This window comes from Erithacus rubecula (genome assembly GCF_903797595.1).
Source record: "Erithacus rubecula genome assembly, chromosome: 11".
Classification (NCBI taxonomy): Eukaryota; Metazoa; Chordata; class Aves; order Passeriformes; family Muscicapidae; genus Erithacus; species Erithacus rubecula.
The window spans coordinates 18,212,022-18,237,317 of record NC_136663.1 but is presented as its reverse complement, the minus strand read 5'-3'; the positions used below and the strand labels follow the sequence as shown (position 1 = coordinate 18,237,317).

At 44.5% G+C, this 25,296-nt stretch overlaps 2 protein-coding genes across 18 annotated transcripts in view; both read left to right on the top strand.

Moving 5' to 3' along the window:
• The window catches only part of DGKD (diacylglycerol kinase delta), a 61,279-nt gene extending 52,227 nt beyond the window's left edge, over positions 1 to 9,052 (top strand). For 15 of the 16 annotated variants that reach the window (XM_079314954.1, XM_079314940.1, XM_079314955.1 and 12 more), the window contains 6 exons: positions 437 to 548; positions 717 to 809; positions 1,151 to 1,270; positions 1,604 to 1,721; positions 2,968 to 3,098; positions 4,863 to 9,052. In XM_079314954.1, the coding sequence (XP_079171080.1) occupies positions 437 to 548; positions 717 to 809; positions 1,151 to 1,270; positions 1,604 to 1,721; positions 2,968 to 3,098; positions 4,863 to 4,952 (664 nt within the window). In that variant the 3' untranslated portion in view covers positions 4,953 to 9,052. The remainder of the gene's footprint in view (positions 1 to 436; positions 549 to 716; positions 810 to 1,150; positions 1,271 to 1,603; positions 1,722 to 2,967; positions 3,099 to 4,862) is intronic. The other variant, XM_079314950.1, reaches the window with a different exon arrangement.
• Positions 9,053 to 10,488: 1,436 nt separating this feature from the next.
• PROC (protein C, inactivator of coagulation factors Va and VIIIa) lies at positions 10,489 to 18,933 on the top strand. 2 transcript variants are annotated; one of them, XM_079314985.1, is made up of 9 exons: positions 10,489 to 10,626; positions 10,983 to 11,066; positions 11,453 to 11,613; positions 12,493 to 12,517; positions 13,034 to 13,144; positions 13,821 to 13,961; positions 14,310 to 14,419; positions 15,340 to 15,457; positions 18,266 to 18,933. In XM_079314985.1, exons 2-9 carry the CDS (start codon positions 11,000 to 11,002, stop codon positions 18,826 to 18,828), a joined length of 1,296 nt encoding a protein of 431 aa, XP_079171111.1. In that variant the 5' UTR covers positions 10,489 to 10,626; positions 10,983 to 10,999; the 3' UTR covers positions 18,829 to 18,933. The 2 variants fall into 2 exon arrangements, with proteins under 2 accessions (XP_079171111.1, XP_079171110.1); XM_079314984.1 differs by lacking the exons at positions 10,489 to 10,626; positions 10,983 to 11,066 and having other exon boundaries at positions 11,217 to 11,613.
• Positions 18,934 to 25,296: the final 6,363 nt, after the last annotated feature.

The following is a 25,296-nucleotide window of genomic DNA, read 5'->3' as shown; positions in this document are numbered from 1 at the left end:
ATGACAACCTGGTTTATTGTAACCCTGATACCCAGCAGAATTTTTTGTACAATGCCCAGAATGTATGCTTACCTGCTCATCCTTTAGTCAGGCATTCCTTTGGGCTTCTGAGAGAAAATTCCCAGAGTCATTAGAGAAGGTTGCTGTAAGTACAGCTGTCTTTCACATCACTCTGGTCATACTAAAATGTCTGGGCTGTATTTCAAACATCCCACTTTGTGTGCAGAATTGAACATGTTGTGCCTGCAAGAGCTGCATTTCCCTGCCTGTGCATGCTCAGTGTGGCAAGAGAACTGCCCTGCTTTGCCAGAGGCTGTGCCCCTGCTCTGATCCCAGCTCAGCTTGTCACTTGGGAGGGTGTTACAATGGTGTATCTAGTCAGGAGACATCTCCTGCTTTGAGCATATGCTGATGCAATCTGTTATTCTCTCTTTAGCATTCGGGAAATAGCTCAATCCTATCAGGACATGGAACAGGAGCTTGCCCATGCTGTCAATGCCAGCTCCAAGTCTATGGACAAAGTCTACGCTAAATCCAAGTCTACAGAGGTACTGCTACTACTCACTTGGAATCTCCCATTTTGTCCTTGCTCCAGAGCTCTTGGTTTTCTGTTCTGACTGACCAAAAGTAGGCCTTGCTAGTCTAAGACTTTTCTTTTGACTGCTTAGACCTCTGCATTTCCAAGCTTAACTTGTGCATGAATTGCTTCTCTTCAGGGTCTGAACTGCAGCCTTGTTGTAGAGATGGTGAATAATGTCAAAGCCCTGCACAATGAGACAGAGCTGCTGCTGGCAGGCAAGATGGCACTGGTAAGGAGCATGAAGCAGGAGGAAAAAGCAGCCTCTCACTTCCTCCCCTCTTCTCCTGTTGCCTTGGCCTAGAGTTTTGCTGATCTTGGATTCTGTAAGTCAGTTTAGATGTTATCATCCAGGAATTGTTTTCTACAGAAAATTTTGCTACATGAGTGTGCTGTGGAGCTTGGAGCTCAGAAAATATAATAATTGTTAACTTGGTCTAGGCAGAGTACCTGCTCTGCATTTCCTTTCAAAACAAGGAACTACTTTTTTAGCTAGGAATTTCAAGGCAAGGGCCTGGCTGTGTGTTCTACCATGAGGCTTTTAACTCTGTCTTCCTCCTATTCCTGATGTAGCAATTAGATCCTCCACAAAAGGAGCAGCTCCAGGCAGCGCTGGCAGACATGGACCTCCAGCTGAGGAAACTGGCAGACATCCCTTGGCTGTGGCAGCTTCTGGAACCCTGTGATGAGGAGGTGAGGAGGACAAAGTCTATTTTTCCCTAGCCATACTCTTTTCCTTAGTTGGCTCTGTGTGTTTGGCTTCCTGTTACTATATGACTGATGTGAGAAAAAATTAAGAAAGAAACTTGACTCCCTATGGCTAAAGGAAGTAATTTCTTGCTAAGATCTCTTGCCTAGTATGGGATCAACTTTCTCTGCTTCCTTTTCTGTCTTGATCAGAATGAGTTTAGGATTTTTTTTCCTTTCTTACAAGTTCATGGAGCTGAGCTGACAGTGGTTGTTACTCTTAGTCCATTCCAATCAGTTTATGACTGTGTGCTTGATTTTCCCTTTCTGTTCTTGCAGAACCAGATGCTGGATTATTCTAAACGCAGCCGCAGTGGCAAATTCCGCCTGGTGACCAAGTTTAAAAAGGAGAAGAACAACAAAAATAAGGAGGCTCACAGTAGCGTGGGATTGCCGGGTACCAAGTCTGCTCACTCATTGTGTCTTTTTGTCACATCACTGTGGTCACAAGACTACCTGTTCTTGGTCTGTTTCCTCACACATCCTCTCCTGTTTCACCTGCATCTACCTTTTCTTGCAGGTCTAGTCAGTCTTTGTCATGTGGCAAAATAGCTTTTTGCTCCCTTCTGAGTCATGGTCCCCCTGTACTATGCAAACATTCCTGAGCAGGAACAGGAGGTACCCTCTGATGAATTCTTCTCTACAGTGTACAGATTTTCAGGGATATTTCAGAGGGTGCTTAGAGAAGTGAATTTTAGGATTTTGAAATTTTAAGTGTAAAAATGACTGTGGGGCCCAACTCCACGTAACTCCAGTCTTTTCACTGCTTGTTCTTTATGATACAGCAAATGATATTTTTGTCATTGATTCACCTTCAGGCTTTAATCAAGTTTCGTATCTAATTGGCTGGGGATCAGCATCACCACAGGTGCTCCCTGATCTTTAATCAGTATTGGTCAGTAGATAAAAACTGGCCATGAATCAATAAATTGCCATTCAAGACACTTTCTCTTTAAATTGGTCTAGTTGATTTTTGATTTATGCTCTGCTTATGAATGCTTTCTTCCAAAATTCAGAAGTATGACCTATTCTGTTGGCTCTTGGGTCCTGTCCTCTGCCATGGAGTTGTGGGTACAAACTCCTGTCTGACATGCTGGTGTTCATTCACTGCCTCCCAAAACTGAGAAATTTTATTATTCTCTTATTTAGAGACTGTGCAAGAAGGCGGAAGTATAAACTCTTCCTCTCTCTCTCAGGCTTGGGGGAGAGAGGTTGCCATTTTGTTTACTGAGCACAAGTGGTTGTACATAATAATGTGCAAACTAATCTGTGCTGTGATTTTCCATCATATATTTTATGAATCTGTTGTTTTGTATACGGAATTTACACAATGAATTTACTCTACTTAAACGTGGGGGTAAACTTGAAAGAAGTTATCCCTATCAAAATATATCCCATCAAAACAAATGTTCACTTCCTCCTGGCTGTACTGCCACAGGCCTCTTCTTAAGAGAAGATCTCTTACCTTTTTTTGCCCTACCTCCTTCATTCAAGATTGAAGGTTGTGCTGCTCTCCCCTTAGTTAGAGGCTGTGGTCCTCCTTGTCCTCCTCCTCTGGCACTGAGTGCTGTGGTGTCCTCATCTCTCCCTGTCTCCTGGGATTCTGGGTACTCAATGCACTCCTGCTTTTCCATCTCTAACAGTTCACCTCTGGGGAACGGAGGAGGTTGCGGCGTGGCTTGAGCACCTCAGTCTTTGTGAGTATAAGGATATCTTCATCCGGCATGACGTCCGGGGCTCTGAGCTCCTGCACCTTGAACGGAGGGACCTCAAGGTACTTTCACGGTCGGCTCATGAGAAATAGCCAGCTGCATCTGCATGACCTCCTGTGCTGAATGTGCTTGGAAGTGGTCTGCCTGCTGTTCATTCCAGGTGCCTTGGCAAGATGAACAGGTTGACTACATCCTCGTTTTATTTTCTCACCGTTTTGGGTCACCTGGTTTTTAATAGCAGGGAGGTAGAAGAGCTGGTAGAGGGGACAGCTGTCCAGTTCTGCCTCAGCTTCCTGGAGATGTGATACAGTCCAGCACACAGATTGCCAATAGTGTTCTTGAGAGTCTCTGATTTTGATGATGAAAGTTTTTCTCAGCTGCTCTACCATCTTTGCAGAAGGTGCTGTAATTGGAAGATTTGGTTCTTACCATGCAGTAACTGGACAAATAAATCATCACACTTCTTTGTTACAAGAAAAAGTGGTTGTACACTTTGATGAAGCTTATGGATGGAGAGAATCCATTTTAAGAGGGCTTAGCAACCACATTGCACAACTTTTCATCTCCTCATCAGGAGACTGTCCCAGTCTGAGGTTTCTCCTTTGGCCGAGATCACCTCAGAGGGACATGAGGTGGTTCAAACCCTGGTTCTCCCCAAAGCAGCTGAAGAGAGATTGCTGGAGACGGTTTTCTCTTGTTTCAAGGATTGTTTATTGTTTCTTATCTCAGGGACCATTTACTTGGCCAGCAGCAGGCTGCCCAGCTGGCCATCCAAGGTGGAATCTGCCTGGTGAAGGCAGGGCTTATCTTATATAATTATGTGTTATATGTTTACAAAAATTTCCCAATGCAATACAATTTTATTAAATGGTCCAGCCCTGACCCCATCCAATCTAAAAGTGCCAAAGTGTCACCTAACATGGATGACATGGGAGAAGAAGGAGGAAAAGGTATCCACCCCCCCACATTCTCCATCTTGGCCACGTATCCCTTATCATAAACATTCCAAAAGGTCTATTTATCTGTGTTCTAAAAGTCTAAATTAGACTTTACTAATTTTGGTAGCTTGTTTCCATTCCCTCTGGGTTGGTAATTTCCCCCAGGGGTTAGAATTCAGAGCCTGAGACAGCAGGGTCTCACTCAGGAGTCTTGGAGACCCTCGCCAGGAGGGTTTTGAGACCCCCAAGGAGGCCAGGGGTATGCTCTGGACTCCCACAGGAGACATTGTTTCTACTGGGACAAACTGAAAGTGGTGGTTCTTTGCATGTGCAAGAGACTTGTGTCATCATTCTGGTGACTTGCATAGAGCAGGAAGACACTGGGTTTTTTGAAGCAGTATGTGGCATTTGTTCGATGCCCCTTGAATCTTTATTTATAATTTTTACCATCTTCCCATGGTGAGGTTTGCTGTAATCTCTGTAGTTGACCCCTCTGCATGTCATCCACCTACAACCTGTGTTTGTTGCATGGTACCCGGCTATTAGATGTGACTGGTTAGATTTTCCTGCATGGTTTGGTTACTAGCTTAGGTACTTGACATCTGTGTGCTCTTTCTGTTCTCACAGCCTTTGACAGCCAAAGTAATTTGTGTATCTGGCTAACAGTCTCCAGTTGTTCCTCTGCATTGCTCTGTGCCTGCTCTGCATTCTTTAGTAGCTTTCTGACAATATGGTTTGAGGCTCTGTATATAACCCTCAGGTTTGGAATTTTTCTGGTTGTTTTCCTCCTCTTTGTAACTGGCTGACTAGTTTGTAACTGTTGCTTGGCCACCAAAAGGAGTTTCTCTCTGCCTTTCTCTGAAAGTAAGGTTTTCTTTTTTCTTCCAGGACCTGGGTGTGACCAAAGTAGGTCACATGAAGAGGATATTGCATGGGATCAAGGAACTGAGCCGGAGTACTCCTGCCAGCGAGGCTTAGCTTCTGTTTTCACAGCCTGTGTCTACCATTCTCCCTAACTGCACAGCAGTCACCTCACAAAGCAGATGTGCTCACAACTATCTCTGCTGAATGGCCGAATTTTAGCTGTTCAGAGCTCATATCAACCAAGCATGGTGCTACTTTTTTCCTGTGGGGTATGGCTGCATCCAGTGGAGAGATGCTTCCTCTGCAGTTGGCAGAACCTCCTGGAGAGAACTCACTCGCTGTTTGAAGAGCCATGTCCTGTGTCGTGAGAAGTTCTGATTCCAGGGACAGTCCAGGATTCTTGAGAACTGCAACACAGATACCTTTACTGGATAACTTCATCACATCATTCAGGGCAAAAGATGTATTGGCCAGTCTTAGTTCAGAAGCATCTGACAGTCTTTTCAGACACAAAACTTTACTGCTCATCTGTGTCACACCTGTATTTAGCATATTTAAGTGGGACAAAACTTCTCCTTGCTTCTTACTAATCCCTTTTGAATGCATCTGTAGTTGTGTGCAATTTGCATCTGAAATTCAAAGCCAATGCAGACCTCTTCTAATGAATTCCAATGATTCTCGTTCACTCACACTCTTGCAACAGACAGAGTTTGCACCAGCTAGCAGGGTCTTCTGCTGGTCCTGTTCTCCTCTTCCAGCCAGGGGCAATGGTACAACCTTTAGGTGTTCACAAAAAATGTGGTGCTGAGTTATCACAGACACTTGTTCAGAAATTCCTGGAAGTAAGAAAGAGAAAAATCTGGAGAGCCAAATGGTTACAGGAGATTAGCTCTGACATTCCTTCATCTCTGGGAGAACAGATAAAAGGGATAGGAAAGCTAATGAGCTGTTTGGGCTGCACAAGAAGGGAGATATAGGACAACTTGCTTCATCTTGAGGTGGGAGCAGCATGACTGGCAGTGGCCAGGTGTAGCTTCCTACCTGTTTAGTGCCACTTCTGTGGCCACAAACATGAGGGCTGTTTCTTCACTTCAGCTTGCAGTATAGAAAACTATTTCTGCCACAAAATATGTGATTTAAGTCTAGTACTTGTATCTTTTCACTTGTCTTGGTATCAGTAGCTTTTCCACCTTCCATCTCTTTTCTTGCTGCTTTGCTCCTTCACTCCAGGGTGATACAAAAGATTAGAGTAGCTCAGTACTCTTGGGCTGTACCCCTAAGAGATTGCTTATGCCATTAAACATTGGGGCTCCTGTAAGAATGCTGAGATAAGGAGGATTGTTACTGAGCAAACGAGCATCATAATGAAAACTGGAATATTTTGATAAATTGCCTTTGGTATCAGCAACAATGGAGCATGGAAAAATTAATGCCTCTGAATTAGAGTTTCTAGATGGTTGACTCCAGTTGGGTGGGTGTTAAAGCCCAAGACCAGTATGCATAGTTATATCACCATCTTTATCACTGCAAAGGGAATTTGGCAACAGTCAATGCTGTAAAATGTGAGACAGCAGAAATTTTTAATTACTTTTGTCATGTTCTGTGTATTTTTTTTTTAATTATTACAGAATGGCACCTGTCTGACAATGGCTGCAGACAGAAAAGCCCACATACACTGTGGCATAAAAGATAATTTGCTGATGGCATAATTCTTCTTTTTTTCACTTATAAGGATTTTTATCAAATTGATATCACTTCTCTAGTCTAATAACTATCAATTGAGTTAGTTGATGTAGAGATTTGTCAGCTTTATAAAGGCTCAGGACTGATTTTGTTTCAGCTGGGCAAACTCCATTGAATTCCTTAGCATTTCACCAAGGGTTATTTTGACTCTGCCTGTCTGTTCTAACCAGACACATAACCACATATTCACCCATGTGTCTCCTCTCAGCCTGGTGAGTGACAGGTTTTGCTCATGAGAAGGTAAAAGAAGACTAAACATACTTTATCCAGCTACAAACACTTGTGGTATAAATACTGTGGGATCTGAACAGGAAATATGTCCATCCTTTCCCTGAATGTATTTCTCCTATGTGTATGTTGGCAATTGCTTCCATAGCTGTATTTTTTATTTATCAGTACAGACCTCCTCTGACTATATTGAATTCCTGAAGTATCAGGTAAGCAAGAATTGCAAGCATACTGTATTGCCCCACTTGCTTGTTGTGGCACAGAGCAGTGTCTGGGTGAAAATGAGGAGAAACCTCTTTTGGAGAGCCCCAGGATACAGCCATCCTCAGTGGTGGTGTGCAGTGACCTCACAGGGTGTGCATGCCACTGCCTATCCCAGAGCTGTGCGTGGCTGGGATGTCCATGTGCCTTCCCAGGAGAGTGCAGCAGGGCACTGAGGCAGGTGGTAACTCCGGAGAAGAGGTGAGATCTGTGTTTGTTCCTATATGTTCCTAGTGAAGGAGCTGTTCTGTGAACTTTCCCCGGGCAGCCTTATGGTTAGAGATGCATAAACAGTAAGTGCTTGCCTTGCATAATCCTTGAGGTATTAAATTCTTGCTTCCATAGAAACAGCTCCTCTCTCCTCTTCCTGCCTAGAGCAACAGAGGATTTCAAACAGTTTTTACATTCAGGTGTATTCCTTAATTCATGCCATATGTATCAAGACCTGATGGCCATTAGCCATTTGCATAAGTGATGAGGCATGCATAGACCTATCTTCATTTCTTCTACTTGTATGATCTGTGTGTCAATGCCTTCAGATCCTTTTTGTGCACATGCACGTTTATCAAGGGGTTGACAGCCACTATAGTCCTGTCTTTTACTTATCAGAGGCAGGGAGGGAGTTCTGCCTTCTTTTTAGAGCTAGAAAACAGGATCTGCATTTAACCTGAGTGCCTTTGAATATTTATTGAGGTATAGATCTACAAAACCCCAAAGTGTTGTAGTTCTGTGTGTCTCACCAGGAATAATGCAGATTTCTGTTGGCAAGTTTTTTATGAATAGATGAAGACAATTTGTGTTGAACATCAGTGAGCCTATCTGCAAAGTAGGGAGCCAGGTAAAACTCCTGGCTGTGTTATTCTGAGTTTCTCTTCTGACATCTGATAATTTTTTGTGGGAGAGAAACTCAGGAAAGGCAACTAGGAAAAAAAAAGTGCTGCTTTGCCAAAAAGAGACTGTCTAGCAGTCTCAAGAGCACCAGCCTGCGAGAAGTTAGAACTGCACATATCACACAGGTATTTAGATCCTGAAGAAAAGCAGCTCCTGTGAAAGCCATGTGGCACCTTCTCCCTCACCCCTGTCAGTGGCTGCAGTGAGCTGGGCACGGGGTTTCTTCTTGGAAGAGGCTTCAGTCTGTTCTCTGACATTCTGGCACCATCCTGGATATTTAATGGCAGATTCTGGGGAATTATGGTTGGGGCTGAGATTGCATGCAGTGGAGACTGGAGGGAGGTTTGGCTGTTGGCAGTGCCTTGGGCTGCCCTCGAGAGGGCTGGTACAGCCTCTCTGTTGTAGCTTATGGGATGTCAGCAGGAGCCAGCACCAGTGGCCAAGGGGAGCTGTGCCACTGGGTGCCTGGAGGTGCTGGCCTGGTACCTGGGAGCCTCCAGCTCTGCCAAGGCCTTCAGTGCTACAACTGCTTCTCCACCCAAATTGTATGGAATGCTTTGTTTGTTGTTTTACTGTTATTTAAAAATGTGCATAATTACGATGTGATTTATAAAACAGACTGTTTACAAGACATATTTTGTATCTTAAGATGTGTGTACTGTAAAAAAAAAAAGGAAAGGATGAAAAATGATGTTTTTCCACAACTGTCAGCAGTGACTGCATGTCTGTATCATTGTCCACCAACTGTTGTTCCTCAGGGGTCACCCCACCATTCCTGTAATCCTGTCAAAAGCATCGGGAAGCAAGTGAATCCCTGTACAGTCTTGGGAAGAAGGTTTTGTGCCTTAAGAATGGGACCTGCTTTCCTCCTATTTATTTTGTTAATTTATACAGTGATTACCATGGAAATGTCTCTTGGGGTTTTTTTTGTACATAGTTTACTTGTTGTAAATATGTTTTTTCTTGTATATAAAGTAAACATGTTTCCGAGCTTCCAGTAAGGATTCTCTGTTACTGATTTCAGTACTGTGAGAGGGCTGCTGTGCCCATTGGGTGGGAACCAGCTAATAAAAACCTGTGCTGTGATTAAATGGTTTTATCCTGGCTTGTATCAGAAGTTCAGAGCTGTTCCTTAGAGAGGAGTGAAATGGTAAATGTGTTGTGGAGTAATTTTGTAGCATTTTTTGTGTTGGTTTAGTTGGCATGGAGTAGAAGACATCAGGTAGTTTAATTTTTTTTAGCTATGTCTTGCACTGAACAAAAGTGTGTCCTGAATTTCCAGTCTTATTTCTAAGACTATACCAAATCTTAGAAACAAAAATGTACTCAAAACCACGTAACCAACATGGTAGCAAATAGCCAAGTCAGCTGCAAACATGAGTAATACATGTACTACAGGATACTACCTGTGTTTCTATTTAGGTTTCCTATTTTAGGTTATCTGTCTTCCAGGTGTGTTTTGTAAACTTAATTTGCAGCAAAAACCTATTGTCATTAATCTCAGCTGAAGTTTTCCTGTTGAATGGCTGAACTGAGGATAAAGAACATGCCTGTAGAGCTTTGCAGTGCACACATCTTCCCTAGCTGGGAAATGGATGCAGCAATCTTTTTAGCTGAAGTCCCAAGCGGATGAACTTCATTTAAAGAGAACTTGTTTTCAAGCAAGTCCGTGGCCAAATTTGAGAGGAAAAAGGAAATAGAAGTTTTATAAACAGTCAGAGCTCTCCTAATCCGTGTCACGGGATGTGAGCTGATATTCTGGGGGTACCATCTTTTCCTAACCTCTAGTGGCACTTTTCCAGATGTGCAGAGGTAATTTGCATGAAGATGCCATATCTTCAACATCAGGAAGAATTTCTTCCTGCAGAGGGTAATCTGGCATTAGAAGGGGGTGCCCGGGGAGGTTTGGAGTTCCCATTCCTGGAGGTGTTCAAGGAACAACTGGATGTGCTCTGGGCTGGGAGACAAGGTGGGGATTGGTCACAGGTTAGACTCAATGGTCTTGGAGGGCTTTTACAACCTGAGTGATTCTGGAATTCTGCTGCACAGCTCGCAGAGGTGCCACTGGGACATGCTGGTTCCTACCATCTCCAAGGCAAGAAAACTTCTGAAAAGGATTGGGGGTTTTCTCTAAATGCTTAGTGTTCAGAATTCAACAGAATACTTTGTTCTGATGAGAGCTAACCCAGGACACCAGAAGATGCAACATGCATCCTGCTCATGGCCATCAGGGGGGTTAGTTCCTTAGGGTTAGCTATTTTGTGGTGAAGCTTTGATGATAAAGTGAAGTAGGAGGACTCTTAAAAAAATTGCAATGTATTTCTCTATTGGTTGATTGCGTGCTGTGAGAAGAGGGCAGAATCTCTAAAGAGACCTCAGCACTGGCTATGTATACTTACAAACTATATATAACCATTTCTGCTTACCAGAGAATCAAAAGGAAGAAAAGGTTTGAGAAAGGCAGAGTGGGTGCCTCAGCTGTTTTACTTTTCCCCTGTATGCAGGTAAATGGTCAAGCTCCCCCTGAGCACTGTTTGTTTAACAACTGAAAAGAGAGCACCTTATGTCACTCCAAAGAGTAAATATCTGAAGTTATGGATTAACTAAGTTCCAGCAGAGCTCATGGAGGAAGAGCAGATCACACTGATTCCCACTGAATAAAGTCGTAAGTGCTTCAAAAGTATTATATCCTTTGAGATTTCAAAATACAGCTTGCTTTAATGGCACATGAAGCTTGTAAAAAATGTCCAGTGACAAGAGGAGGGTGTCAGAACAGGCCAGAAGTGTTCTGGGAGGGCTGCTGTTGTATTAAAGGGAATGAGCAAACCAGTCTGGAGGGACTGTAGTGAGTGGCCGCTCCAGAGCTGGAGTCAGAGACAGGGCATAGCAGAGCGTTCAGCAGGGAAGCTGCTCTCTGAAAAGCAAGTGAGCAAGCTGGCTGAGCTGGATGGGTGGGAACTGTCTGCAGCAGGGTGTTGTGCCACTGCAATGTGCTGCTCTTGACACCTGCCTTCTCCTCAGGAGACTCCTGCTGCAGGATGTGGAAGCTCCTCACCGTGGGGCTACTGCTGGCTGCCTGCTCTTCACGGGGCTGTGGCACCTCAAGTAAGTGTTCTTTTGAGAGATGGCCTTCAACCTTTCCCAGTCACTGCAATTGCATTTCCTGCTCCTCTGTTAGTCAGAGGGAGTGGCTGGAATCGTTCCCATTGAGGGGGTTTGACTTTGTTTAGCAGAGGCTGACAGTGCTGGCCGGGGCCATGGCAGCTGCCTGGTCAGAGCCCTGCTGAGCCCCATGGGCTGTCACAGTACCACAGGGCAGAGGCTGGGCCTTGCTTCTGCAGCTCAGCACAGGCAGCACATGGTGTCTAGGGCAGCCTCTCTTGCTGTACTGGAGAGAGACTCTTGCTCTCCTAAGTGTCCTTTGGGAAGCACCACAACCAGTTTTCATCCAGCCCTTTTCTCTGCTTGTGCTTTCACCTTTTTGCTTGCAGTATTTTACAGCAGTAAAGATGCAAGCCAAGTCCTGAGAATCCAGAAGCGGGCAAACAGTTTCCTGGAGGAGCTCAAGCCAGGCTCTGTGGAGCGTGAGTGTGTTGAGGAGCGCTGTGACTTTGAGGAGGCCAGTGAGATATTTGAAACCAGGGAAGCAACAGTAAGTTGATTTTTTTAAGGATGAGTGCAAAACTTAGCCAATCATTTTTTTTTTTTTTTTAAATATTGCAATCTGGGGCATCATGCTGTCAGTACTGAACACAGATCTCTCCTCAGGTGTAGGCATGGTTTTGAGTGTCACTGTGTTACAGTGATTGTCAAGTTACCCCTCTATGGGCCACAAAGCTTGGATGCTCAAGCATGTCCCACTTGGTGAGGTTTAGGTTCCGGGGCAGTTAATTCCAATCCTTGCTTGATCCCATTGGCTATTCTTGCTGTTACTAAGTTTTACTAGTCCTCCCAGAGGTTCCCTTTTGTTGTCCATTCACCAGTCCTGGCTGCTTTTCAGGGTATCTCTCAAGTGTCCCAGTTATGATTTCTCTTACCACTATGTTCTCTCTCTTGTTCTCCAAATTCCTATTTTGAATTGGACACTATGTTTACTGTCTGCCATTTCCTACCCCTTTCAACACTCAATTGTTGTGTTGGGTTGGACTTGCTGTTGCTGTTTTGAGCAGAGTAGGCTCAAAGCATAGGATGACCCAGTCCTTGCTGTCCCTCAGACCCCAGAGGAGAGAGGGGCTGTCCCATACTTTGTCTAGCTGGGCTTAAGTGAACTAAGGTGACTTACTGGCAGTAAGTGCCAAGAAAATAGCCTGCAAGCAGAGCAGGAGGGTTTATGCTTAGAACAGACAGTACAGGAGGATCACTGGCTGGTTTTCTTGGGTTGTAGTTCCACTCTCTACACTGCCAAGAAGAATGAGACTGATGTCATTGACCCGACTGCTATGTTCTGTTGGCCAAGACCGCAAAACATTTTAAATCCCTCACTTGTTCAAAATGGTTTACTTGCTGTAATACAAATTTTGTTTCTCCACAGATGAATTTTTGGACCAAGTATGTAGGTAAGTAAAGACTCCTAATCACTTCTCTGTGCTTTCTCAGGAGTTATTAGTACTCAGCCTTTCTCCTGCCATGTGTCGCATACTGATTCAAATTCTCATTGTCCCTCATAAGGGGTGTGCAGAGGATGTTTTCCTGTTCTATCATAAAAGCAACCTTCCTAAAACACTTGAGGTACACCTGTACCTATCATCAGTCATCTTCCTAGAGCTAAGGAATTGGTGAAAAATGCTTTGATGCTTTACCTCTCCCTGACGTGGTCCAGCAGTAACCTGTGCTGCTCTGCCTGTCTCAGGCTTTATTCCTTCCTCCCCTTCTGTCCACTCAACTCACTCTGCAGATGTAATTGAGAGCTCAGACTGATGGTCCTGCCTCTGGCTGAGTGCCACAGAGGTGTCACCATTAAGTGCCAGAAACATGGCTAATGCTTGGGAATCTGTGGAGGGTCTGTTTGTGTTGATGTTTGATCTGTGAGCTCTGTATGGTTCAGTGACTGAATTTTCCTACCTCTGTTTCAGATGGAGATCAGTGTGCGAAACATCCTTGTTCCAACGGGATCTGCAAGGACAATATTGGAAAATTTTCCTGCATCTGTAACAAAGGCTGGGAGGGGGTTTTGTGCAATCATGGTAACACTGCATTTAATCCACTATCAAATAACATCTTTTGGGACAGGGATCTCTGTGCGATAGGGATGGACACTTCAGTCATTGCACATACTCTTTGTTTACTAATGTGATTTCTGTCTTGCTTCTTGATGTGGTAAGAGGTTTATCTGTGCTTATGTAAAGCAAAATTAACTTTGTGTTGCCATAAGAGAATTTTAGAGATATGAAGTATCTAAATTTTGGACAATACTGTAAATAACTTTGTAAAGCATGGGTTTACTTTAGAATTGTCAATACAGGTATTATTATACAGGGATTTTTAAAAATGGGAAAACCCAATCCACTGCAAATATTTTATTAATGTTACAATTTCTTCCTTGGACAAAAGCTGGATACCATCCTTAGGGATGAGCATTGTGTGTCATGTATCAATAGTTTTCACTCTGTAACTTGGCACATATTGACACTGTTCTCCAGTCTACCTGACAGTAATCTGTTTCCTCCATCTCCCCACTACCTGATTCTGGACCTAGGTCTGTTTACTAAGGGCCTGAGTGTCATTGAAGCCCACAACTGTCATTCCAAATCCATTGACAGCTGTTACCCACTTGAAGCATGATGTCACTTTGCCACTTTACCTTTCTGTGACTCTGACTTCCCAACTCCACATCTCTCTTGCTGTTTGCTTTCCCCACAGAGGTCAAATACAGCAACTGTTCCTTGGATAACGGGGGCTGTGAACATTTCTGCAGGGAGGACCCTGCTGAACAGCATCGCTTGTGCAGCTGCGCATCGGGGTATCAGCTCAAGGATGACCACACCACCTGTGAGCCTGTAGGTAAGAGCAGGATGTTTGTGGTTCAACTTTGACAGAGGATTATTCAGACTGATGTAAAAGAGTTTTGGGGAGATTTGTCTGCAGTGCACTTCATACTCATTTTCAAAACATCCATTCCATGAAGAGTATCTCTGCCTGCATTTCCCAGATCCATACTCACTTTATTGCCCTTAATCCATGTTTGCCTCAGACATAGAGAGGAATCAGGAGACTGCCTCCTCTGCCAAGCATTGAGGGACTTCCATGAAGCCTCTGAACAATTTTGCCTAGATTAGACAGAGGAAATCCTCTAGAAAGAGGATTGGGTGATCTGGGCTTTGCTAGTGAACTTCTCTGCATCTTCTGCAGTGGAGTTCCCCTGTGGAAGAGTGAAGTCAGACTACCTTGAAGCCAAAGCAGATTTCAATATTCGGCTCATTAATGGAAAAGTTGGAAGAAAAGGAGGCAGCCCTTGGCAGGTGAGAAGAAAGGGATTCTTTGCCACAAATAGCTCAGACTCTTTCTGAACTGCTCTGCCTGCCCTGCTCCAGAAAGGCTCTTGCATTGTTACTGGTGGTGTCATATGAAGCTAAGATTTCCTTAGCTTTTTAAAAAGCATCCCAAAGGTTGGAGTAGCAGGAAAAAATAATTTAGTATCTGTGAGGGTTCTTGACCTTATTGCTGTTGCCAAGTTTTTGACCTACTGTGCCAACTCTGCCAAGAGAGAAGATGGTGGCAGCACTCACCTGCTCTCGTGCTCCATGGTGTGTATGTAATATGTGCTTCAGCTCCTGCAACAGCCTTCCAGTGGGAGGTGATCTTCCTGCCCTTTCTTATAAGTCTTGTCTGTCATAAATTGAAGTTAGCAGATGTAATCAGCAAAATGTGCCATGGCAGGTTGGGTTATCGCCTGTTGTTGGGTTATTGCCTGTCATTGGGTTATCAGAAAAAGGGAGACCTCACAGATCTTACCATGGAGCTAATGAATGCAAATAACTAGGGCTTTGTTCCCTTTGATATTAAAGGGTCTTTTACACCATAGCATGAGAGCAGCAGCCTGAGATGATTGCTGTGTCTGGTGTCAGACACACCCCTCATTTGTGCTCTATATTTCAAAGCTTTGAGTACAAAGTGCTTCTTTGCAGTGACCAGCATCAACTCATACTTATTTGGCTGAAGCCAGCCCTCATTCACGAAGGATATTCAAAAAATTTTGTAGGTATTTCACAGAGACTCTATTCATAGAGCTTTTGTCCCCCTATAGAGCTTTGGCTTCAGTGAATGTGACATGCTTTAGTGCTTGGTAAGTCTGGGTATTTGGCAGCATCCAAGAAGAATGAGTACAGTGTTCTGTGAGCTGTGCTCCATGCAGTGTCACACCTCCCTTGTCTTGTTTCAGATTATGCTGCAAAGTGCCGAAGGGATGTTTCTGTGTGGGGGTGTTCTCATCCATCCAGCTTGGGTCCTAACAGCAGCACACTGCCTTGAGAACCACAGGATGTTCAGAGTTAAACTTGGTATGGAAAATCAACTGTCCCTGTGTTTTTTAAATATAACTTTTAATTCCTAACATTTATCATCTCAGGGAAAAGACTAGCATGTTCTGAAGACATAAGTCCTTGGCTGTAGGTCTGTCTAGGCTGTATTTAATATGTACCTTAGCTTCGAACAAAGTTTAGTAAAAATCTGATTTCATTTGAGCCATTATCAGCCTTACTCTGGATACTTACTTCTGAGCACTGCTGCTGGTCTATAAAGTAGAAGGTCTTAGTCTCTTCTGCCTGTGTTTTTCTGGTGATGAAAATATTTAAGGCCATCCCAATACTGAAAAAAAGTCTTGATCCCAGAAGGAGAATGTCACAGGCTCTCTTCCTGCCTTTTCATGTATTTAAACACTATTACTTATAAGTGTTTCACTGGAGAGGTGCTGCAGAATGGCAACGCTGCCTTTATTTGCTCTGCTGCTCTGGAGCATGAGAAAATGTCACTATGTCGAGTAAGTGCTTCTCCTGAATTAACAGACAAAAATAATTAGTGTTTCATTCACACATAGGGTTTTTTTTTTTGAGCAGTGGTTTTTTTTTTTAATATTGGTGCTGAGGCATAACAGCCTCAACTGCTTGCTTTCCATTAGTGAAAGGATAGATTATTCCCAGTATTTGTGTGAAGAGTCCTGCCAATACATTGTCTGTGTATACAGTTTTAAAAATAGATGGTCACTGTGCATATTCTGTACACAGTATGGATGTGCAAGTGCTTAAGAGCAGAAACAATAAGTGTATGTACATCCAACACAAAGAATTAACCAAAAAGTGTGTGATGTATCCTTGGGTCTTCTTAGTGCCAAAATATTCACCTTTTCACAGACATCTGTCCCCACAAAAGCAGTTCTCATCAGAAATACCAGGAGATGTCTGTGAGGGACAAGGAGGAAAGTTTTGGATGAAGACATTGCCATGTCCATGGGGACAGCCTGGAAAGTTTGTTCTGAGCCTGCACAAGTGGTACTCAACCTATGTCTGTCAGGCTGGGATAGTCCACACCCTTCTGGACTTGCCCTGCTGCTGCTTGCCATCCACAGGAGCAAAACTGAAGGGGGAACTTCCATCTGAGCTTACACTCAGCTTGGGGAGAAGTCTTGTAGTGGTGCTCATGTGGCTTTTTAGTATCTGAAATAGAAAGTTAGTTCTCAGAGTAGCAGAAGTTTTGGAAGGTGGATTTGAGAGTAACGCAATATTCCTGTTTGTGGCTCTGGGTCCTGCATCACCCACCTAAGAGCATCAAGAAGTGAGTCAGAACTCCAAGAAGATAAAGCAGATAGGTGGATGTAATGATTCAATTCAAAATACTGTTTCTGCCTTCACAATTTATATTTTTGTGACAGCAGCAAGATTATGATAGTCTTTATTGTGTAGAAGGACCTCAATGCGTTTCCACTGCCTCTGGGTTCAGTACATCCAGGTGTACAGGATTTCTGGAATCTAAAACTCTGGAAGTGGCTAACCCACCAGGAATCAAAAGGTGCCCCCCTGGGGATGAGGGAACCTGTCACTGCAGTGTGAAAGATGCCACCCTTGGTTGGTGGGTGCCTCAGGATGGAGACAGTTGGTGGCTGTGCTGCTGTACAGAGTGTGTGACCCCACAGGAAGTGTGTTCCTGCACAGCCACTCTGCCTTCCTCTGAGGAGATGGTCTGGCAGTGCTTGAGTCCACAGTTATTTCTGAGGCCTAAAGCAGAGTTTGTATCTGTGAAGGCAGGAATAAAGCCCTGCCAGCCAGCTCCCAGCCACAGTGGCTTCACGCTGCCTCAGGGGTGCTGCAGACACCATCACCACAGAGAAAAGAGATTGTGATAGGAGACAAAAACAGATTTGTGTTTGTTGGCTTGATACTAGCAAGTCTGCCAGGGGCTGATGCCACTTAGTACAAGACATCAGAGCAGTTTTAGCTGTCTGCTCTGGCCATGTGTGAAACTGTCCCTTGTCTGTCTGCAGAGGAGCAAGAAGAGAGACTCAGAAATAAATGATCAGAAAGACCAAGATCCAAAGCTGGATTTAAGGGATCTTTTGGGAATATATTTCTGTAACTACTGTGGCTTCTAAGTCCCTGTGCTTGGAGACACTCCTTACAGAAAGAAACTTGCAAGACCCCATTGACAGCCTGCCAGAAAACCTAGCTCTGTGTGCATTTCCTATTGCAATGCATCACAAATGCATTTCTGGCCCTTTTCCACATAATTTCTTGCTTGCTGTTCCATAACTGCTTGGCCCACAAAGTAGCTATGATCCTGTAGAACAAATAGCAACTGAGGAGAGTTAAGCAGTGAAAAATTCCTTAAAATACAGATGCAAGATTTCAGAAAGTAATAACCTTCCCCATTAGTCAACTTTATCTTACAAATTCTGACATTCAGCTGTCCAGGCCCTGGCTATGCAACGTAAAGCTCATGTCTGGTTGTAAATGTCCTGTTTTGTGGTGTGCTTGCTCTCTCAGCTTTTAATGCTGGCTCCAAGAAGGTTGTTTTCCTTCTGAAGGTGACTCACATTGCACAAGTGTACTGAAATATGAACACTGCAGGGCAATTCGGTTTCTCAGCTGATGACCAGAGCTCTAGAGCTCTATAGGTATTCATGATTTCCATAAATATGCAAAGTTTAGAGATTTTGTCCATCTGTTAAGAACACAGTTATGACATAAGCAGTTGTATTGCAAGAGAAGTTAAAACATGCAGTGCAGTCCTAATGCCTGGTGTAATCAAGATGTTTTGGTCTTCAAATTAAAGGAAGCAAGCTTTGACAGCATCTGTCATCTTGTTTGCTCTTCCAGGTAAATTCCGTTTCCATTCTGATGCAGATGAGCAAACCATTTGGGTTGATAAATGGGTGATGCACGAAAATTACACCAAGACCTCCTCAGATAATGACATAGCCATGCTGCACTTGGTTAAACACGTCGTATATTACAATTACGCGCTGCCAATCTGCCTTCCCACCCGCAGCCTGGCGGAGCGGGAGCTGATGAGGAGCGGGAAGCAGGTGGTGGTGACGGGCTGGGGCAGTAGGGACGAGCAGAACAGCAGCTACGCTGCCTCCCTCAGCTACATCGAAATCCCCATCGTGCCCCGCAACGAGTGCGCCCAGGCCATGAGCTCCCACATCTCCGACAACATGCTGTGTGCTGGGAGCCTGGGGGACAGGAAAGATTCCTGCTCTGGGGACAGCGGAGGCCCTATGTTCACTAGATACAAGGATACTTGGTTTTTGGTAGGACTGGTGAGCTGGGGTGAAGGCTGTGGAAGAAAGGAGAAATTTGGAGTCTACACCAAAGTTAGTCAGTACCTGGAGTGGATTAATCACCACATAGATATGTCAGCTCCTTTGAAGTATTGATTCTGATCCAGAGTCTGGAATGCTGTGGCTCTGTACTAGTGACAGTATGCGGTGTAATGTACTGTCAGATCATCAGTATTAAATATTGAGTATGTGTTAACCTTGTGTGCTGTTTTCCTTGGTATCTATTTTTTTTCTTCCTTTTCATTGGTTTGTTGCAGGTTATGTTGTTTATTTTTGGTGTGGTCCTACTTTGGCCTTACAGGAAGAAAATATCCTCTCTTAGCTGAGATGCTGTACATACAGCATTGTAGAAAATAAGGTTGTCCATGATCAGACAAGTAATTTTTGAAATAAAAATGTCAGTTGTGTAAAGTGTCTGAACTGTTGGGGTAGAGGCAGGAGGGGACAGAGAGAAGTGTTCTGCAGATAACCCTAGGGATGCAGTTCTGTCATTTCACATGTACTGTAAGGTATTACCCACAGTAACTGTTTTGGTTTGCTCAGTATTTGTATAATTTTTCTTCCAACCCAGTGAAATTTTTATTATGTCATTACTACCTCCAGTTCTTCACACCTTACTCCAGTGTTCGCAGACTGTTGATTCAGCAGGTGAGTGGAACTTATCTGTATTTACCATTCTTTGCACACTTGATGGTGGATTTTACCCTCCCAAACTTCCTTAAAAGGGAATGGGTACTCTCTTCAGAGTTATTCACAAAAACAAACAAACAACAAATGAAAAACAAAATGAAAACAAAAAAACAAAAAACCTTTTAATTCCAAGCTTTTGCAGGCTCTGTTTATCATGAAGTCTGTAATTCTCTTCTAATTAACAAGCAAACAAGCACTTTTGTTCATTCCTGTTCTGGTGGGTGCAATGGGCTGCAGGCTGTTAGCATTGCCAATGCTTTTACTGATAAATACATTTGTTTGCATCTCTGTCTGTGAGTATATTGGTAAGTAAAATAAAAACATACAGCACCAATAAGTCCACAGGAAGTAGCAGTAGTCCAAGTGAAGTTTAATATCTCAATTTATACTTGTTTCAAATTTTAGTACTTGACACTTGTTAAACATAATTAATCTTGTGGAAAGAAAAACGAAAACTATCTCTGCTGTATTGATGTTCCAACATCTCAATGGGCTTGGATGCATGTTTGGGTCAGTGAAGGACTTTGCTCTGCTCTTGTGACAAGACTGTTAAACAAAAAACCCCCAGGTACAATGAAATTTTATTAGAATTTGTAAGAAATTTAATATGATATCCATAAGGAGGCTTAATGCCTCTTAAATTCATTCCATCAGAGGCTGCCTCTGTGCTTATTACCCAAGTGAGGATTTAGAGTCATGCACTGGAGAAGTAGCAGTCAAGCTAAGGATTCTGTGTCAGTTGCTGGCTCTGTCCCTCTCCTCTCTTCCTCTCTGTGCCTTGGGACAGCATTTAGGGCTAGACTAACGTTAAAGAATAATGCTTTGAACAGCAGCCTTACCACCAGGCCTGCACTGGGAAGAGGGAACCTGTAAAACTGACTTGCAGGGAAAAACACAGTTGTGTTCAAAGCCAGTAAAACACAGGTCTGAGCAGTGGCAGAAATTGTTATGTCAGAGTGGCTGTGACTGTGACAGGGCCATATTTGCCTGCCTGCAGGTGACTGCTGTGAATCCTCCTGCACACTCCCAGCTCTGCATATTTCAGCAGAGGTTTACAGAGCAGCTTGTGTATTTTCCAAATTGTTTGGTCTTACCTGCTGGAAGGTGATGGATGGAGTGTCAGAAACCTGCTCTGAGAATCTCCACATTTTCCTGAATAATTTTGTTGCAAAAGATGGCTTTTATTACTGAAGGATATTTTAAAAGACCTTTTGATTCTCTTTTCAATGCACCTGTGTATATGTGTGGAAACACACGTGCAATTTTCTTTTGATTTTGGGTTTCTAATATGTTTCATAGAATCCAGGCTGTTTCTCCTCTGTCAATATTTGCCAGAGATTAATGATCAACCTCTTGACCTCGTGGCTGTTTTTGGTATACATCCAAGTCTCTTTCCTGTCTTCCTCTAAAAAAATAAAGAAAAATGTGGGTTTAATTGCATGGTTCTGTGGAGGTGAACTCACTCTGGATCCTGTTTTTGAAAACATGCTGCAGGCAACAGAGGGATGCGTGCTGTTGAATCCTGGTAAATCATTCAGCATGGGAAGGTGATGCCAAGAAATCCAAACTTCTGTCTTGCTCCTGTGACTCCCAGGTATGTGGTGGTTGTGGAACTGTAAGAGGGGGTTCCTTCTCTTTCCCTGTGAGAGTCCGGGAGATACTTTCCTCCTTTCCTTGATGCAGTGGTAGTTCTGGGAGCCGGGGCCCGTGTGCAGCTGTGCCTGCACAGTGCCGGTGTTTCCTGGCAGAAAGGTTGGAGTGCTGGTACGAGAACGGCGGCTGCTGGCTGTACTGCAGGGGCGGGACAGCGCCTTCCTCGCTGGTGTTCCTTTCCCTGGTGTTCCTGGGCCAGGGATACGCCCCGCACGAGGATGGGGAGATGCCTGCAGCCAGGTAAAGCAGAGGCGGCTCGAGTTGCCTCAGGCAGGGTGGCAGGCAGCGACTTCTCACTAACGGCAGAAGAGCTGCAGGCGCTACAGCTACTGCAGCTTGCACTTAGTGTACGAAAAGATCTGTCTTATGTTTATGTCTTTTAAATGTTAAGGTTCCTCTCTATCAGGTGTCTGCAATCCAATGCCCCTGTGAGCATACATACATTGCTACATACTGGGTCAGGGAACAAGAAGACAGTCAGTTCTGGCTCTGTTCTTTCTGCATCCAAGCAGGCTGAAAAAAAGACATGATGCTGAAGTGCCAGTGGGAGGCAAAGGGACAGGACAGGGGCTTTAAAACTGGTTAAGGCAGGCAGGAAGGGAGCACTGGGCTTGCATTCTGTCCTGAAGAGGGCCCTGGGCAGGCAGCTCATGGCTGATGTTAGTGACTCAGAGAAGGCACAGCCTTGGGACCGTCTGTGGGTAATGAACTTTGCACACCTCAGCTGGGTGGTGGCCACTGGCTGTTGAGCATCATGATGTCAGAGTTGTTCCTGGGCTCTCACTGGAAGGTTGACTTCCATCCTTGGACAGGAAAAGCACTGTGTTGAGTTCAACATGACACCACATATTCGAAGCTCAAGTTTTTGTTCGTCATTCCCCCCTCCAGCAGTTTCCCTGTGGCCCAATCAAAGCCAGGTGAGCTCTGGAGAAACAGTGGCTGGGGCCGAAATGGCTCCACAGAGGCCACTGGGAGCACAGCGATGTTGTGCCCCAGTGGAATGGGAGCACAGAGGCACAGTTAGACAGACAGAGCTGGAGCATGGGAGATGTTGGGGAAAAGGAGACTTTAAAGGACAGTGTGTGTACAGCAGGTGATACTGGACAAATGGGGATGGCAGGAGATGTTTTCAGCTGGAACAGGACTCAGAAGCCACTGTGGGACAGTGCTGCAGGGCAAGAGCTGGATGTCCCTGAGCACCACGAGGCAGTGGAGCAGACCACCAGGCCTGGCAGACCTAGGGGAGCTGACCCAGGGTCCTGCAGGGCAGAATGACACCACAGCACCTGCAGCCAGGGGGAAGGAACAGTAGGAAAAACAATGGGGCAAAAGCAACAATGGGAGAGCTCTGACTGGAATGGAACTGGAGCTGTTCAACATGAGGGGCTGCAGAAGGGCAATGACTGGGGAGATATTTTGGACATGCCTCAGCCCACCAAACAAACATCAGCTCTACTTTGGAGCAGTATAACTCCAGGAGGAAGGAACACCGTGTCATTGTGGATGTTGCCCTGGCAGCTAATACTTCCAGTCTTATCATAAAAACCACACCTAAATGCTTTTTTACTTTATCATCACTGGGACCATGAGGAGGAGCAGGGTCCCATCAAGCCATTATGAAGTTGGTTTTTTTCAGGTCAAAAGCAATAGAACCACATGCATTTCTTAGTCTTCTGCCAGGCTTTTCGATAATAGGGACCTTTATCATTCTTCCCCTATCTTGCTTTTGGATTGGAATGTTAATACCCGAAATTAAGTCGGTCAGATCACCTGTGCTGTCATTCAGGTTTTGTATGCATTGTCCTTGGGCAAAAGCCAAGCTTCACCTCCTTTTGAAGCCAAGCTTCGCCTCCTAATTTTCACAAGACAAGTTCCATGGCCAGGTGAGGTTCCTGAGAATGCTGAACATGGTAGGGGATGTAAAACTGAGGGCTCAAAGGTGAAGGTGAGTGCATGTGGCAAACAGGGACAACTGAAGAGTTTGTTTGCATTGTTTTGTTTTGGATTCTAAATCATGGTTTGGGGCATTTTTTGTGCATGTCCTTATTTTTAAGTAATTTTCACTCTATTGGCTCTGTTTGGTCAGTGTCCTAGTGTTGTGTGGGGGCTTGCACACAGAAATTCTGAGCTAAAAATCCCCCATGTTACCCTCAGTCTGTTTTACTACTGTCATACAAGCAGATTTCCCAGTGCCACACGTCAGGAGGTATTTACAGGTAGAAAAATCAGGCTGAGCGTGGGTGGACTGTACATTCATTGTGCACTTTGACAAGTGAAAATGTCAATATTAGCCAAGTTTAGGGGTTTCCACCATCTAACCTGAAGCTGGGTTGGTAGATAGGAATGTTGTTTGAATACTGCCCAACCTATACATTTTCTTCTTGAAATGAAGTGCTACCCTTAAGGAAGTTAAGGAAGTTTTAAATTTTCATTACAGCAGGCAATTTGTAATTTAATCTTGTATATGTAATATGTATATATATAAATTCTATTTTTTAAAGAGTTTTGTAAAACCTTTGCATTCTAGTTCTTCATAACCTAACAGCATTTTCTGGTAATTGTTCTTTGCAACTTTCCAGTATTCATTTCTAGCACTACTGAACAGAATTAAAAGCACCACTAGTATACAGAATTAAGTCAAAATGGGTCATGTAAAACTGCAGGACCATGGTAGGAGGCCAGACTGTCACACCCCTTTACAGTCTATGATTATTAACAGTACTGGGTGCTCACAGCTGCACTACCTTGACCTTGTCAGCCCGCAGCACCTCCCTGGGTGCTCACAGAGCACCTCTGACTGCAGCTGTGCTTTGTGTGACACAGCAAGGCAGGGCTGAGACAGGCCCAGCCTCTCTGGGATTTATGGAGCACGTCATGGCCTTGGCACCGTGGCTGAGGGGTCCTCTGGTTTCACTGAGAACCTGGTAATATAAAGCACACACCCATTTTGACAAACTCACTGTGCAGAGACTGACCACAGCTGAGGGACACGTCAGGATGAAGAGTTCCTCCAGGGGACAGCCTGCACTCAAGGCCATTTTAGGTTACAATTAGCCTTAATTAGCCTCTTCCCCCTAAGCCTGTAGCAGCCTCAGAGCACAAAGCTCCTCTCCCCAGCTCCAGCCACAGGAACTGGACCCTTTGTAGCAGGAATGCTGCAGCAGACACAATTTTGTGCTTGAATCCTTGAGGGGAGGAATTTGTAGGAGGAGCACACAGCATTCCATCATGGGGCAACTGACAGGAAACAATTCCCCAGCCTTAGAGCCAGCTGCAGCTTAATGCTGATGTCAGGTTCCTGGGGGGAACACATACAGTTGTATGGAAGTTTAGACACAGTGCTTACTAAAAATGACTGACAGTACTTACTGGAAATAATCTCTGTTGGTGTGTCAGCATCCAGGCTCCAGCTCTGTCTTGCCTCTACAGGGCACCTGGAGAGGTCAGACTGCGGGATTACACCCTGCATCAGAAAACATTGCCACAAGCACCATTTGGTTTGGGCTGTACCACCTTGAAACAAAAGATCAAAGCATTATAACCCCCTATCCTTCCTGTTCCCTGTGACACTATCACCAAAGCTGTTCAGTTTGCTTAATGTTTTGACTTTTACTGACTGCAGGAAACTTCAACAAATACCAGAGAATTTAAGGAACAGAAGATTGCTGTGGAACAGAGCTGGATGCACCCCCATTACAATTCCAACAACTGCAGTGGTAACACTGCCCTCTCTACAGTGCTGCTGTTTTGAATGAGTACATTTCCCATCTCCTTGTCCAGCCCTAACCTGGCTGCACTGCTCTCTCAAGGGAGCCACTCACAGGGGACTCCACCCTGTGCTTCCCCATGAAGGTGCAGCTGCCATGGTGGGCCATGTGCCAGCACTGTGTCCCACACTGCGCTCCTCCGGGGCACTGGCAGCTGGGTGAGGGCTGTGCTGGGCAGATGAAATATGGTGTGCACACCAGTGTTCAACTACAGCCACTGATCAAACCCTTAATTGGAATCAGCAAGATTGCTTTGCTTTCCATGGCTCAAGCTTACCCATGTTATGACACACGGGCCCACAGCCCTGTGTGAATTCAATGCTCGCAGTGTCCATCGTGAGACAATGCTGAACAGACGGAGGGAGCTCTGAAGTTCTAGCACCAAGTACAAATCAGTTACATATTTGTATTTACAAATCTGTATTTGCTTACAAAATTGTATTATGGATTACAA